The 16,605-nt window shown below is 37.5% G+C and overlaps 1 protein-coding gene across 1 annotated transcript in view; it reads right to left on the bottom strand.

The window, feature by feature from the left end:
* SPIDR (scaffold protein involved in DNA repair) overlaps positions 1-16,605 on the bottom strand; it is a 549,318-nt gene that overhangs the window by 339,253 nt on the left and 193,460 nt on the right. Inside the window, exon 5 of the mRNA XM_035011122.1 lies at positions 6,769-7,013. Coding sequence (XP_034867013.1) covers positions 6,769-7,013 — 245 coding nt within the window. The remainder of the gene's footprint in view (positions 1-6,768; positions 7,014-16,605) is intronic.

The following is a 16,605-nucleotide window of genomic DNA, read 5'->3' as shown; positions in this document are numbered from 1 at the left end:
CTGGGATTGAGCCCCGCATTGGGCTCACCACTCTGCAGGAAGCCTGCTTCTCCCACTCCCCCTGCTTCTGTTCCCTCTCTCGCTGTGTCTCTTCCTGTCAAATAAATAAATAAATCTTAAATAAATAAATAAAGCCAAGCTTCGCAAAAAACAAACAAACAAACAAACAAAACAAAAAAGGCAACAATTCTTTTAATCACTGCTCTATTCATTCTAGTTAAGGAAAATCTATTACTTACACCTGTTTTTTTGTGCGTGTTTTTTTGTTTTGTTTTGTTTTCCTTAGCAGCAGTTTATTTCTCAGGTACTCTGTTGTCCTTCTATGACAAAAGTTGGTGATCTTTTATTGTGAGGATTATAGGGCATCAGTATTCTCAGCATTTGCATAAGAGCTCACTTCAACAAACCAAATATTTAATGCAAAACTTTCTTTGATCATTATTAGACAACTAGCTAAGAGATTTTCCTCTCTAAATGCATGATGCTCTAGTGCTTTCATTACAAAGCAGCCTATGAATCAAAATGTTACCTTTTTCCCTGCTTCAGAAGGAGGTCAACAAACTGCCATCATGGGCAATCATAAGCTTTTCTAGTCAGTTTAGTCTTTTCTGGTTCCATACAAATTTTAAAAGCTGGCTCCTATTGTCAAGGGTCTTCCAGTTCGAAAGCCTGAGACTGACAACCCTAATCACATCAAACTCATTTTTAATATTTAAACACATTAACATTAAAGGAATGGCCACAAAACAGACATCCCTTATTTAGTTATCATTTAGAAATCACAAGAAAACAATCATTTGCATATTGCTGGAGTTGCTTCAATTATCAGCAAAAACTCTTATGTCCTCAACTTCTTTGAATGTTCCTTTCATCTTACTCTTCCCCTGAGGACAACCTGGCAATGACCTTAAACTACAGCTGCCCTCCCTTCCCTCCTTTCTACCCAATGAACATGGAGGGCCAGGAAGAGACAGTCTTGCTCCTCACAAAGGCTTTCAGTTCCCTTATACTTCAATTGTGAAGCACAGAAAGAGAGGAAGAGTCCACCCCTACCCAGAGGCAGGCACCTTCAGGGCTGTCCCACCCATCCTTTGGAGCCTTGGGCTTTAGGCTACCGTTCTTGTTGATTTCAGTGCCTACCAGGCTTCTAATACCTTAACTTCCCCATTCCATGAAGTCCTCCCCCACCTCACCTCAGCCACTCATCTGCCCCATTCATTCTCTACGTCTTTAAGTTACAAACTGCTTCCCTCCACTAATTCAATTTTGAGCACCCATCATTCTTACCTTCTAGTTTATTAACTCTAGTTTCAGCACTTTAAAGGTGTTTGACCAACCTCTTCCCAATCTAGAATAGGCTGGTCCTACCCCCCATCTCCACACCCTGCCTGTTACTATTTCTGATCTTACCTGGTCTAGATTTCATGGTCCAATATTACAATCACTACATGGAACTTTTATTGACTACTTTCATTGTAATCAATTACTGGACAATCTCAAGCTCTGCCTGTTCCACATTTGCAGCCCCACAATTCAATCCATATTGACTGATCTCAAACTCAAAATGACAACTCTCAAGAGAACCTTATCTTGCCAGACAATCCTAATATACATCCCTTGTCCACTGACTCCCCCACTACAGGACTATGTCATTTACTCTCTATCTTCATTCCTCCAATGCCATCTCCTTGTAGTTACTCTAAGCTAATGAAGATACTTTCCATTTCACTGACAAAATGGAAGTGATCAGAAAGAACTTGAGTTCCCACTGCCATATATAGCTACCAGCAACCTGCACCTGAGGATGCTCTGCCCTCCCATCTGTTCACGGATGTCTATGTTCCTGACCCGGCATACCCCTCCATTTGCACACTCCTGTCACCAAATCAGACACAATACCAATAGTTATCCTTTCTTTCCCCTACTGAGGACCTTCCCCATCAATATACAACATGTGCTGTAATTCCCACCCATAAAAAAAAAAAAAAAATCTCAATCTCCACATTCCTTCTAGTTAACAACCAGTTCTCTACACCTCTTATAGCAAACTCCACCAAAGAATTTTCTATTCATGCTCTCTTCAGTTTCTCTTTTTCCATTCTCACTTAAACCCACAGCAACCTGACTTAGCCTAACCATACCAATGAGAAAGCCCCACATTCCTTGACTTCCACAGTGCAACCCAGCAGCATCCATCACAGTTGGTTGCCCTTTTTCCTTCTCAAAGACACATCTTTACCTGACTTCCAGGACACCACACTCTCTTAGATTCAATTCCTCCCACAGCAGCTTCTTCCTCTGGGCCCCAACCACTGCAGAATGCCTATGGCTCAGGCCTCATAGACAGATATTCCTTTTAATCTGCACTTGATCTCCTGCAAACTGACCTTGCTGGTGCTTTAAAACCATCTGGACATAGGAGCCTACATCTAGCACCAGCACTGTCAATGAGGTTCAGACCCATATCCTATTCAGATATATAATGTACAAATGAACATGGTCAAAAGTCTCATGATTTCTTTCATCTATTTCTTATAGTTTTCAGGGTAGAGCTCTTTCATCTCCTTGGTTAAATTTATTCCTATTTTATTGTTTTTGATGCTATTGTAAATAAGACCATCTTTTTAATTTATTTTTCTGTTAATCTGTTGTTAGTGTATATATAGATCTGCCACTGATTTTTGTATGTTAACTTCATATTCAGCAACTTTACTGAATTCATTGATTAGATCTAAAAGTTTTTCAAATGGAGTCTTTAGGATTTTCTCTCTATATAGAATCATGATGAAAAAAACTGCAGATAACACAAATACATGGAAAGATATCCAATGTTCATGGATTGGAAGAATTAATATTGTTAAAATGTCCCCAACTACCCAAAGCAATCTATAGATTCAATGCAATCCCTATCAAGATTTCAATGGCATTTTCACAGAAATAGAAAAAGCACTTTTAAAATGTGTATGGAACCACAAGAACCCCAAATAGCCAAAGCAATCCTGAGGAAGTATAACGAAGCAGGAGACATCACACTGATTTCAAGCTATATGATAAAGCTACAGCAACCAAAACAGTATGGTATTGGCATAAAAACAGACAAATAGACCAAAGGAATGGAATTAAAGCCCAGAAATAAACCCATGTATAAAGAGTCAACTAAAATTTGATAAGGGGACCAAGAATACCCAATAGAGAAAAGACAGTCTCTTCAATAAATGGTGCTGAGAAAACTGGATATTTACATATAAAAGAATGAAACTAGATTCCTATTCTTACACTACTCACAAAAATTAACTCAAAGTGGATTAAAAACTTAATCCATAAAACCACAAAACTCCCAGAAGAAAATATAGGAAAAAAGCTCCTTGACATGGGTCTTAGCAATAATTTTTTGGATGACACTTAAACCACAAGGAATAAAATGAACAAGTGGGACTACATCAAACTAAAAAGCTTCTGCACAGCAAAAAAAAAATAATCAACAAAATGAAAGGGCAGCCTACAGAATAAGAGAAAATATTTGCAAATCACATACTTGATAAGGAGTTAATATACAAAATATATAAAGAACTTATACAACTCAATAGCAAAAAAAAACAATTTTAAAAATCGGCAAAGAACCTGAATAGACATTTTTCTAAAGAAGATATTTAAATGACCAACAGGTACAGGAAAAGGTGTTCAATGTCACTAATCATTAGGAAAATACAAATCACCACAATGAGACATTACCTCACACTTGTTGGAATGATTATCATCAAAAAGGCAAGAGATAACAAATTCTTGTTAAGATACAAAGAAAAAAAAAACTCTTGGGCACTGTTGGTGGAAATGTAAGTCGGTGCAGCCACTATGGAAAACAGTACAGAGGTTCCTCAAAAAATTAAAAATAGAACTACTATATGATCCAGCACTTCCACTGCTGGGTATATATCTGAAGGAAATAAATCACTATTTTGAAGAGGTATCTGCATCCCCATGTTCACTGCAGCATTATTTACAATAGCCAAAAAATGGAAACAATCTGAGAGTCCACTGACAGATGAATGAATATAGAAAATGTGGTACATACACACACACACACACACACTGCCCGGATTATTATTCAGCCACAAAAAAGAAGGAACTCCTGTCATTTGTGACAACATGGGTGGACCTTGAGGGCATTATGCTAAGTAAAATAAGACAGAGAAAGATACATACTGTATGATCTTACTTGTATGTGGAATCTAAAAACAAAACAAAAATAAAAACAAAAAAACCCCATCACAAACTCATAGACAAAAGATCAGATTTGTGGTGACCACAGGTGGCAGTGGGGGACAGAACTGGAAGAAGGTGCTCAAAGAGTACAAATTTCCAGTTATAAGATAAATAAATATTGGACATGTAATGTACAACATGAGGACTATGGTTAACACCGCTGTATGGTATATTTGAAAGCTGCTGAGAGAATAGATCCTAAAAGAGCTTATCACAGGAAAAAAACATTTTTTCTTTTTTTGGGGGGTATCTATATGAGGTGATGATGTTAACTAAACTTACAGTGGTCATAATTTCAGAATATATGTAAATCAAGTCATTACACTATACACCTTAAACAGCGCTGTATATCATTTATATTTTCCTAAGACTGAAAGAAAAAAGAACACAGTAAATGTAAAAAGAGATTATTACTACTAAAAATGCAGACCAAATTTCCACTTTCAAAAACTAATGGGGTAGGTGGGTGACACAATATGACCAACTGATAGAACTGAACACACAAAATAGAAACCTTCATACCAAACCTTCTTGCCAAATACACCTGTACACATATAAAAGAATTCAATGCCAAACAGCAAAAGTAGTGGGAAAAAAAATCCAATTTTTGTTTGAAAATATAGAAGCAAAACAGTATTAAAAACTCAGACCCCAGTAAATAAACTGTAGAAAGAATGTATATGGTCAATTTACAATAAAGTAAAAGGCTAACAATTCCCTCCCGCAAAATAGTAATAATAATAATAATAATAATAATAAGGCCTCATGATTTTCTCACCAAGAAAAACCAAACCAACCAACCAACCAACCAAAAAGAAAAACCAAATAAAACAAAACCATCTGATCCCCTACACCACCCTCTTGCCTCACCTTAGGCAATGTCAGCTCCATGAAATGCCCTTTGCCATACCTCTTGGCTAGTCTTGACCCCTATTTTTATCTGATTTCTTTTCATAAAGTTTATCTTCTTTTGACATTACTTCTACTTTACTTCTTGGGTCCTCATCACACACTCCCCTACACAGTCAGGGCTGTAGTTGCTATGTCTCCAGGATATGCAACGGTGCCCAGCACATAGCAGGCCCTCACTAGGGTTGGGGACATGGTTTTCTGTAATTGCGTGGCATCAACTTCAACAAGGACATTCAAATCCCTCTAACTGTCTTCCTTTCCTGTTCTTTCCAGGAACTAATATAAACCACCACCATTCTCTTTTGATGCTTGAAATTTCTCTGCTTTGGGCATACAGCCTTCTGAGTTATTTTATGTTAACATATACATATGGTGAATAAGCATGAACTGATCCACCATGCTACATCCATCCCACTAGACTGACATCTTTATGCTTGTCCCTCTACTCCTACACTTAAGATGGGCCTCTCCTCTCCTGATCCCCCTCCCCTACTTCCTTCCCTGGACACTGATAGAGCAATTATCCCTAACCACTGTGTCTCCGCTGGGTCCTCCTCATTATTCTCTAAATAGGTCTCATCTTTCCTCTGGTGACTCTCTGGACCTGAGATCCCTTTCAAGCCACTAGCAGCTAATCTCCACATCTGACTTCTCGCCTGAAATCCTAGTCCTAGCAGAAGAATCACAGCACTGTCCCTACTCTTTGTCTTGGACACTCCTTGAGTCATGGGTCCCTGGCTTCCTCCCCTGCTAGTTCACTAACATTGCCATTGAGTTCTCAGTATACACTGTACCTGCCCGCCTCCTGATGTAACCATTTCCTAAACAGATCTAAACCTGTGTTTTTCCTTGCCACATTTACTCTTTCTACTGAAACTCCTTTTTCCTTGAAACTCTACTAAATTTGCTTTTATGGCACTGCTTCCCACAAGTTCTCACTTTCATTGAAATTTTGTTTTCTTTGTTTTGTTCTAATTTCAAACACAAAGAGACCATGTATTACAAAGGGTTGGGACATGGCTCTTGGAAGGCATACCCCTATCCCCTTCACATGTCCTGCTTGACCCCCATGGCCTGGCCCTTATGGTTATTCATATACATACCAACCAGTTTCCTATCTGGGTGTCTTTGCTCTCTCATACATCTTTGCATTTGCAAGTGTTCCCTTGGACAATCTCTGTAACCATATTTGTAAAAATAACCTGAATATATTTATTTCTATTTCCCTCTTTATAACTTATTCAAAAACAGGAATAGTCATTTACTTGTCTTAACTGTCTAAGTATCTGGAATACTGATGCTCAATAAAATTTGATAAACCCAAATAACCAATCCCACTAAGGATTAATCATGTAAGCTGTTATGACTGAAACAGTGAATGCTTGACTTGGATAAACGGTTCCCTAAATCATCTCCAGAAATTAGAACTTCTATAATTACTTATCGAAGTTACAATTCTATTCTGTCAATTTTCTTCCCCAAGTAAACAAGTTTAAGTATTTTTAAATTAACATTTCAGGTATTTGGATTTTAAAGAAAGATAACAACTTAAAAAAAAAAAAAAGGATTTAAAAAAAAAAGGTGTAATTTAACCTTAGAAGCTTCTTCTTGTTTGCTGATGTGTCTGGAATCCTGGGAAAAGTCTGTTTCTGGGGTGTGTACAAAATGGTCTCTGCAGATTTCACCCTCTGCTTTATCAGTTTCTCCATTATCTGTCTATCATCAGATCCAAAATCCATGTGGTATTTGGGAGAGAATTCTGAATCAATGAACAAGACATTCTCTGAGTCATCTTCCTTTTCACTATCTGATGAATATTCCAAAATTTCTGTAGAACTCTGAAAGATATTAAAAGAAAGGCAGTTACTTCGGCTCGGGTCGTGGTCCTGGAGTGCCAGGATCGAGTCCTGCATTGGGCTCCCTGCTCAGCGGGGAGTCTGCTTCTTCCTCTGACCTCTCGTGCTCTGTCTCTCATTCTCTCTCTCTCAGATAAAATCTTTAAAAAAAGGGGCGCCTGGGTGGCTCAGTTGGTTAAGCGACTGCCTTCGGCTCAGGTCATGATCCTGGAGTCCCGGGATCGAGTCCCGCATCGGGCTCCCTGCTCCGCAGGGAGTCTGCTTCTCCCTCTGACCCTCCTCCTTCTCATGCTCTCTGTCTCTCATTCTCTCTCTCTCAAATAAATAAATAAAATCTTTAAAAAAAAAATTAAAAAAAAAAGAAAGAAAGGTAAATTTGGAGACTCTTTATTCAAGTCCATATTTGCATATGCCTTTATTCCATTTTCTCCTGGTTATATTCATTGAAATAACTTTGTAAATAGTTATTTATAGGTTAAACTTTTATTTTGAAATTACTATCAACAGGTCCTATTTAAGAATACGAGTCATTGCCTCTTTTTCCTAACATTTCCTAAAATGTTTCTTACTTTCTCCTACTCAAATTTCTAATTCAAAAATTTTTTTGAAAAGTGGATTATAAAACAGAGATCATATCATATAGTGAATCCTGGACAGGAGAATCAAAATTTTTTCTGTGATGTCTTCTGTTTTTACTTAGACACACACTAAAATATTTAAATGTGGTAGGTATTTTATTTTCCCATTACTTGGTTTTGCAAGTCAGTCCCATTTTGTTCTAACATCAGCAACAATTTATCCTTCAACATTCTAATTTTCCAGTGTATTAGTAAGCTCTTCTAATTTAATACCTTTATAAAAATTTAAATTTATTAAATGACAACAGTACATTTAGTTGAAATGGATCTTCTGTACCCACTCAATTTGTAGGGTAGGCACGGGGTCCTTCATGAGGAGCCCTGTTTATTTTGATGGATCAACATGGACTATGTCCCTGGCACTGTAGCAGACACTTGGTTTAAGAGAGGATACAAGTGTATGAGGGTTACTGTTGGTTAAATCGGTGTGCGTGTGAACTAGTATGTGAGTGTGTATGGTAGCACTAGAGTTTTCATCATTTGCTAATCTAATCGTAAGACAAAAAGTTTACTACATGTGGCCTTTTCTGAGGATTTTATAGTCAAATCCTTTTTAAGAGCTTAAAAAGGACATCACTCATTCCCACATCTCCAAAAAACTGCCTGGGTAGTCACCTGTTACTAGGCACATTTAAAATAAGAAAAAGTAAATGAAAAAAACTTCTCAAATAGCTTAGTTCCACTATACTTTTCACAATCTCAGTTGTATACTTAAATTACTGCAGGTAGCTGATAACCCATTAATAAGCACTAGACTCACATGTTTTCCCCACAGCACAAATTCTGAATAAATATTAATAGGCCACAAAAAGAACCAAAGCAGTTTAGACTAAAAATTAACTTGCTTGACACTAAAAATTTGCATACATTGAGAATTCCAAATTCAATTCATCTTTTTGTTATGAAATTAGTGCCCTGAAGTTTTACACTTCATCCTAAAGCAGGGTTTCTCAACCTCAGCACAATTGTCATTTGGGCTGGATAGTGTGGTGGGAAGTCTCTTATGCATTGTAGGGCTGTTTAGCAGCATACCTAGCTCCTACCCACTAGAGAATAGCAGCATGATCGCACCAGTCATAACTATCAAAAATGTCTCGAGACATTGCTAATGTCCCCCGGGAGACAAAATCACCCCTAAGTATGAACCATTGTCCGAGAAAAATGTCAGCAAATGACCAACCACATTTGGCCTGTGCTGGAGACTCACATCCAGAAGTGAAGGGGACATAGCACTTCATGGGGATGGAGAGGTCAGAGTGAAACGCATTAGTACCCCCTTCGCTATGGGGATACATTTCAAGACCCTCAATAGATGCCTGAAACTACAGATAGTACTGTATCCTATACAGACTATGTTTTTTCATATACATACATACCAGTAATAAAACTTAATGTCTAAATTAGGCACAGTAAGAGATTAACAATAACTAGTAATAAAATAGAATTATATTGTAATAAAATTTATGTGAATGTGGTTTTCTCTCAAACTCTTACTGTACTATATACTCACCCTTCTTCTTGTGATGATAAAATGCCTACTTGATGAGGTGAAGTGAGATAAATGATGTAGGCACATGACGTAGTGTTGGGCTACTAATGACCTTCTGATGATAAGTCAGAAGGAGGATCATCTGCTTCCAGACTGTGGTTGACCCCAGGTAACAAACCATGGAAAGTAAAACCACAGATAAGGAGGATTACTATAGTTACAAAACAATGTGTTAGAAGTACTGTAACCGAACTATTGCTCAGGCTCCATGGGGAACATGTAAGAGGAACAAAAAAATCCAAATGGGGCACAGGGAGAAGGGAAGAAGAACTGCCACCTAAAGCTGAATGCTAAGTGTAAGTTGATTAGACAGAAAGAACAGCAAGTACATTCCAGGGAAAAGGAACAGGAGGAACATGAATATGAGGCCAGAGAGAACGGAGCACGTGCAGGAAAATCTACAAGTAGCAGCCAAGAGAGGTTGTATGAGGACCTTGAAAACCATAGCAGGGCATTTGGCTTTATTCCGAGGCAGTGGGGGAATCACTGGCAGTTTCCACAAGGGCTAACAAAATCAGATGTTAATATGGAATGATCATCCAAACCATTCTTAACAAAGTTTTTTTTTTTTTTTTAAGATTTTATTTTTATTTATTTGAGAGAGAGAGAATGAGAGAGAAAGAACACCTGAGAGGGGATAGGGTCAGAGGATGAAGCAGACTCCCTGCCGAGCAGGAAGCCCGATGTGGGACTCGATCCAGGGACTCCAGGATCATGACCTGAGCTGAAGGCAGTCGCTTAACCAACTGAGCCACCCAGGCGCCCGATCATCCAAACCATTCTGAACAACAGACTCTAATATGGAAGACAGAAGATATCAAAGACTGCCAGTAGGAAAGGAGCTGGCTAGAGGTTCTTCATAATGGAAACAGAACACAAAGAGGATGTGAGTGGGAGTAAGAACAGGAGAGGTACACTTGAAAGAAAATGAGGGAAGAGATGTAACCACACTTGAAGATTCTCATATGTGAGAAAGGAAAGTGAAGACATATTCAAAGAAGACCCTAAGCATCTGTTTGGGCAACCAGAGAAGTGTGCTCACCTAGAAAGGGAATTCAGAAAATAATCTGTAGAGGAATAGTTGCCAATATACATTTGGTTTTGATATGTTAATGTTCTGATGCTTATGGAATAGCTGAGATAAAAGTGGCCAATAGGTAGTAGCTTTATGGGTCTGGAGTTTTAATAAAGTGATACGGGATAGAGATATAACTTCAGGAATCATCAAAACAGAAACTGTGCATTAAAGTATGTGAGGTAGAAAAGACTGTTCCTCTAAATTCTGTAAAAGTGAGAAAAGAAGATCCAGGCTGGAACCGTGGGAATATGATCACCATTTAAGCTGTATTCAGGTGAGAGGAAACGGAAGTTTCGGATTTGAGAAAAAAAAAGAGATTGCACAGTTTTAAGAAAAATATGAGACCTTGGAAATAGTGTGCTATAAAGAATAAATGATGCAAAATGATCCAACCACTCTGGAAGACAGTTGGCAGTTTCTTACTAAACTAAATATACTCTTAAAATAGAATCCAGCAATCATACTCCTTGGTATTTACTGAAAGGAGGTGAAAAGATGTTCACATAAACACCTGCACACAGATGTTTAGATCAATTACTCATAACTGCCAAAACATGGAAGCAACCAAGTTGTCTTTCATTAAATGAATTAATAAACTGTGGTACATTCACACAATGGAATAGTATTTGGCACTATAGAGAAGTGAGCTATCAATCCATGAAAAGACATGGAAGAACCATAAGTGCATAGGACTAAGTGAAAGAAGCCAAACAAAAAAGAATACGTACTGTATGATTCCAACTATATTACGTTCTGGAAAAAACAAAACTATGGAGACAACAAAAAGATCAGTGATTGCCAGCAATTATGGGGTGAAGATGAATAGGCAGAGTACTCTTGGACAGTGAAAATACTGTGTATGATATAATGATGAATATATGTTATATATACCAACACCAAGAGTAAACCTTAACATATACTATGGACTTTGGAATGATTATGACACGCCAATGCAAATTCATCAATTGTAACAAATGTACAATTCTGGTAAGTGATGCTGATAATGGGGGAGGCTATAGATGTGTCACGGCAAGGGGTATATGGCAAGTCTCCAGATCTTCCTCTCAACTTTACTATAAACCTAAAACTGCTCTAAAAACATATTTAAAAAAAACCCAAAAATAGCAATAAATGGAAGGGGAGGTGAAAATAGGAGACCTGATAATTCTTTCAGAAAGCTTGGAAATGCATATTTTAATTTCTTTCAAAAATAGAAAAGACAACATAAAAAGACACATTTGCTCAGCTATGAACAATTCATATGACAAAGTTGAAGATAAAATCATGAAAATAAAAGTGTACTCCAGACTCGAGTGTATCTTCCAACCACAACCATGAGCTTTAAATGAATTTCCTCAGGAAGAATTTTTTTAAATGATTTTATTTATTTATTTGACAGAGAGAGAGAGAGACAGTAAGAGAGAGAACACAGGCAGGGGGAGTGGGAGAGGGAGAAGCAGGATCCCCACCCAGCAGGGAGCCTGATGCAGGGCTCGATCCCAGGACTTTGGGATCATGACCTGAGCCGAAGGCAGACCCTTAAAGACTGAGCCACGCAGGTGCCCCATCAAGGAAGAATTTAATAGCATTAAGATGGGTAAGATTTAGGGGCACCTGGGTGGCTCAGTCGTTAAGCATCTGCCTTCGGCTCAGGTCGTGATCCCAGGGTCCTGGGATCGAGCCCCACGTTGGGCTCCCTGCTCAGCGGGGAACCTGTTTCTCCCTCTCCCACTCCCCCTGTTTGTGTTCTCTCTCTTGCTGTGTGTCTCTCTCTGTCAAATAAATAAATAAAAATCTTAAAAAATATATTTTAAAAAGATGGGTAAGACTTAATAGAAATTTAGGTAGTAATTCAACAATTCCATATATTACCTGGTGCTCATCACAACAAGTGCATTCCTTAATCCCTATCACCTATTTCACCCACCCCCACCATCCTCCCCTCTGGTAACCATCAGTTTGTTATCTATAATGAAGAATCTGTTTCTTGGTCTGTCTCTTTATTTTCCCTTTACCTCTGTTATGTTTCTTACATTCCATATATGAGTGAAATCATATGGTATCTCTCTTCCTCTCCCTGACTTATTTTGCTGAGCATTATACTCTGTACTTCCACTAATGTCATTTTTTATAGCTAAATTAACATTCAATTGTATATATTTACATCCATTGTATACATTTACATTGTATATATTTACATGGATACATCTTTTTTTAAATTTTATTTTATTATATTAATCACCATACATTACATCATTTGTTTTTGATGTAGTGTTCCATGATTCATTGCTTGCGTGTAACACCCAGTGCTCCATTCAATACGTGCCCTCTTTAATACCCATCACCAGGCTAACCCATCTCCCAACCCCCCTCCCCTCTAGAACCCTCAGTTTGTTTCTCAGAGTCCATAGTCTCTCATGGTTCGTCTCCCCCTCCGATTTCCCCCTTCATTTTTCCCTTCCTACGATCTTTTTTTTTTTTTTAACATATAATGTATTTTTGTTTCAGAGGTACAAGTCTGTGATTCAACAGTCTTATACAATTCACAGCACTCACCATAGCACATACCCTCCCCAATGTCTATCACCCAGGCACCCCATCCCTCCCACCCCCCACCACTCCAGCAACCCTCTGTTTCCTGAGATTAAAACTTCCTCATATCAGTGAGATCATATATGTCTTTCTCTGATTGACTTATTTCACTTAGCATAATACCCTCTAGTTCCATGCACGTCATTGCAAATGGCAAGCTTTTTTTGATGGCTGCATAATATTCCATTGTGTGTGTGTGTGTGTGTGTGTGCGTACCACCTCTTCTTTATCCATTCATCTGTCGATGGACATCTTGGCTTGTTCCAGTTTGGCTATTGTGGACATTGCTGCTATAAACATCGGGGTGCACGTACCCCTTCATATCACATTTGTATCTTTGGGGTAAATACCCAGTAGTGCAATTGCTGGGTCGTAGGGTAGCTCTATTTTCAACTTTTTGAGGAACCTCCATACTGTTTTCCAGACTGGCTGCACCAGCTTGCATTCCCACCAACAGTGTAGGAGGGTCCCGTTCCCCTTTCTCCACATCCTCACCAACATCTGTTATTTCCTGACTTGTTAATTTTAGCCATTCTGACTGGTGTGAGGTGGTATCTCTTTGTGGTTTTGATTTGGATTTCCCTGATGCCGAGCAATGTTGAGCACTTTTTCATGTGTCTGTTGGCCATTTGGATGTCTTCTTTGGAAAAATGTCTGTTCATGTCTTCTGCCCATTTCTTGATTGGATCATTTGTTCTTTGGGTGTTGAGTTTCATCAGTTCTTTATAGATTTTGGATACTAGCCCTTTATCTGATAGGTCATTTGCAAATATCTTCTCCCATTCTGTCGGTTGTCTTTTGATTTTGTTGACTGTTTCTTTTGCTGTGCAAAAACTTTTTATCTTGATGAAGTCCCAATAGTTCATTTTTGCCCTTGCTTCCCTTGCCTTTGGCGATGTTTCTAGGAAGAAGTTGCTGTGGCTGAGGTCGAAGAGGCTGCTGCCTGTGTTCTCCTCTAGGATTTTGATGGATTCCTGTCTCACATTTAGGTCTTTCATACATGGATACATCTTTATCCATTTATCAGTCATTTTAGCCATTCTGACAGGTGTGAAGTGATAGGTCATTGTAGTTTTGCTTGTATTTCCCTGATGATGAATGATGTTGAGCATCTTTTCATGTGTCTGTTGGCCATCTTGATGTCTTCTTTGGAGAAATGTTTGTTCATGTCTTCTGCCCATTTTATAACTGGATTATTTGTTTTGGAGTACTGAGTTTTATAAACTCTTTATATATTTTGGATACTAATCCTTTATCAGTTATTGTCATTTGCAAATACCTTCTCCCATTCCACAGGTTGTCTTTTAGTTTAACTGATCGTTTTCTTTGCTATGCAAAAGCTTTTATTTTAATTAAATCCAAAAGTTATTTTTTTCTTTGTTTACCTGGCCTCAGGAGACATATCTAGAAAAAAGTTGCTACAGCCCATGTCAAGGAGGTTAGTACTTGTGTTTTCTTCTAGGATTTATATGATTTCAGGTCTCACACTAAGGTCTTTAATCCATTTTGAATTTATTTTTGTGTATGGTGTAAGAAGTGGTCTAGTTTCATTTTTTTACACATAGCTATTCAATTTTCCCAACACCGTTTGTTAAAGAGACTTTTTCCCATTGGATATTCTTTCCTGATTTGTCGAAGATTAATTGAACAAATAGCTAAGAGTTCATTTCTGGGTTCTCTATTCTGTTCCATTGATCTGCTGTGTTCATTTTTGTGCCAGTACGATACTGTTTTGAATACTACAGCTTTGTAATATAACTTGAAATCCAAAATTGTGATGCCTCCAGGTTTGCTTTTCTTTTTTCAAGATTGCTTTGGCTATTGGATCTTTTGTGGTTCCATAAAACTTTTAGAATTATTTGTCCTAATTCTATAAAAAATGCTGTTGGTATTTTGATAGGGATTGCATTAAATGTATAGATTGCTTTAGGTAGTATAGAGATTTTAAGAATATTTGTTCTTCCAATCCAGGAACACTGAATGTTTTTCCATTTCTTTTGTGTCATCTTCAATTTCTTTCATCAATGTTTCATAGTTTTCAGAGTACAGGACCAGTCTTTCATCTCTTTGGTTAGGTTTATTCTTAGGTATCATATTATGTTTGGTGAAATTATAAATGGGATAGTTTTCTTAATTTCTCTTTCAATATTGGTGTACAGAAATGCAACAAATTTCTGTGCATTTATTTTTATCCTGCAACTTTACTGAATTTGTGTATCAGTTCTAGTCATTTTTTGGTGGAGTCTTTTGGGCTTTCTACATAGAATATCATGTTATTTGCAAACAGTGGAAGTTTGACTTCTTCCTTGCCAATTTGGATGCCTTTTATTTCTTTTTGCTGTCTGATTGCTCTGGCTAGGACTTCTGGTACTATGTTGAATAAGAGTGGATATCCTTGTCTTGTTCCTGACCTTAGGGGAAAAGCTCTGTTTTTCCCCATTAATGATGATATTAGCTGTGGGTTTTTCATATATAGCTATTATTATGTTGAGGTATGATTCCCTCTATATGTATATTGCTGAGGGTTTTTATCATGAATCGTTGTTGTACTTTGTCAATGTTTTTTCTGCATCTATTGAAATGATCATATGTTTCTTATCCCTTCTCTTATTCATGTGATGTATCCGTTGATTTACGAATACTGAATAAATCCCTCTTGATTGAGGTGAATATTTTTTTTTAATGTATTGGATTCTGTTTGCTAGTATTTTGTTGAGAATTTTTGCATCTGTGTTCATCAGCGACAATTGCCTGTAGTTCTCTTTTGTAGTGGTGTCTTTATCTGTAGTGGTATCTTTGGTATGAGGGTAACACTGCCCATAGAATGAATTTGGAAGTTTTCCTTTCACTTCTATTTTTTTGGAATAGTTTGAGAAGAAGAGGCATTAACTCTTTTTTAAATATCTGGTAGAATTGGCCAGTGAAGTCTTCTGATCATGGACTTATGTTTGTTCAGAGTTTTTGATTACTGATTGAGTTTTTTCACTGGTTATCAGTCTGTTTTCTATTTCTTCTTGATTTAGTTTTGGCAGTTTATATGTTTCTAGGAATTTATCCATTTTTTTCTAGATTGTCAAATTTGTCGGCATATAATTTTTCATAATATTCTCATAATTATTTGTATTTTCGTGGTGTTGGTTGTTATTTCTCCTCTCTCATTTGTGACTTTCTTAATTTGGGTCCTTTCTCTTCTCCTTTTGATAAGTCTGACTACAGCTTTATCGATTCTATTGATTTTTTTCAAAGAACCAGTTCCTGGTCTCACTGGTCTGTTCTATTGTTTTAGTTTCTGTATCATTTATTTTTGCTCTAAACTTTGTTTCTTTCCTTCTGCTGGTTTTAGGTTTTGTTTGTTGTTCTTTTTCTAGCTCCTTCAGGTATAAAGTTAGGTTACTTATTTGAGATTTTTCTTGCTTCATGAGATAAGCCTGTATTGCTACAAACTTCCCTTTTAGAACCATTTTTGCTGCTGCAGGTCCAAAAGTTTTGGACCATTGTGTTTTGTTTTGTTTTTTAAAGATTTTATTTATTTATTTGAGAGAAGGGGTAAGGGGCAGAGGGAGGAGGAAAGAATATCAAGCAGACTCTGCACTGAGTGTAGAGACAGACACAGGGCTTGATCCCACGATCAAGAATCTAAGAAACCAAGAGTCAGTTGCTCAACCTACTATGCCAACCAGGTGTGCCAGGACCATTGTCATTTCATTTTCATTTGTT

Source organism: Mirounga leonina, unplaced genomic scaffold (assembly GCF_011800145.1).
Source record: "Mirounga leonina isolate KUSES-001 unplaced genomic scaffold, KU_Mleo_1.0 Mir_165, whole genome shotgun sequence".
NCBI lineage: Eukaryota > Metazoa > Chordata > Mammalia > Carnivora > Phocidae > Mirounga > Mirounga leonina.
This window is presented reverse-complemented; position numbering and strand designations above follow the sequence as displayed.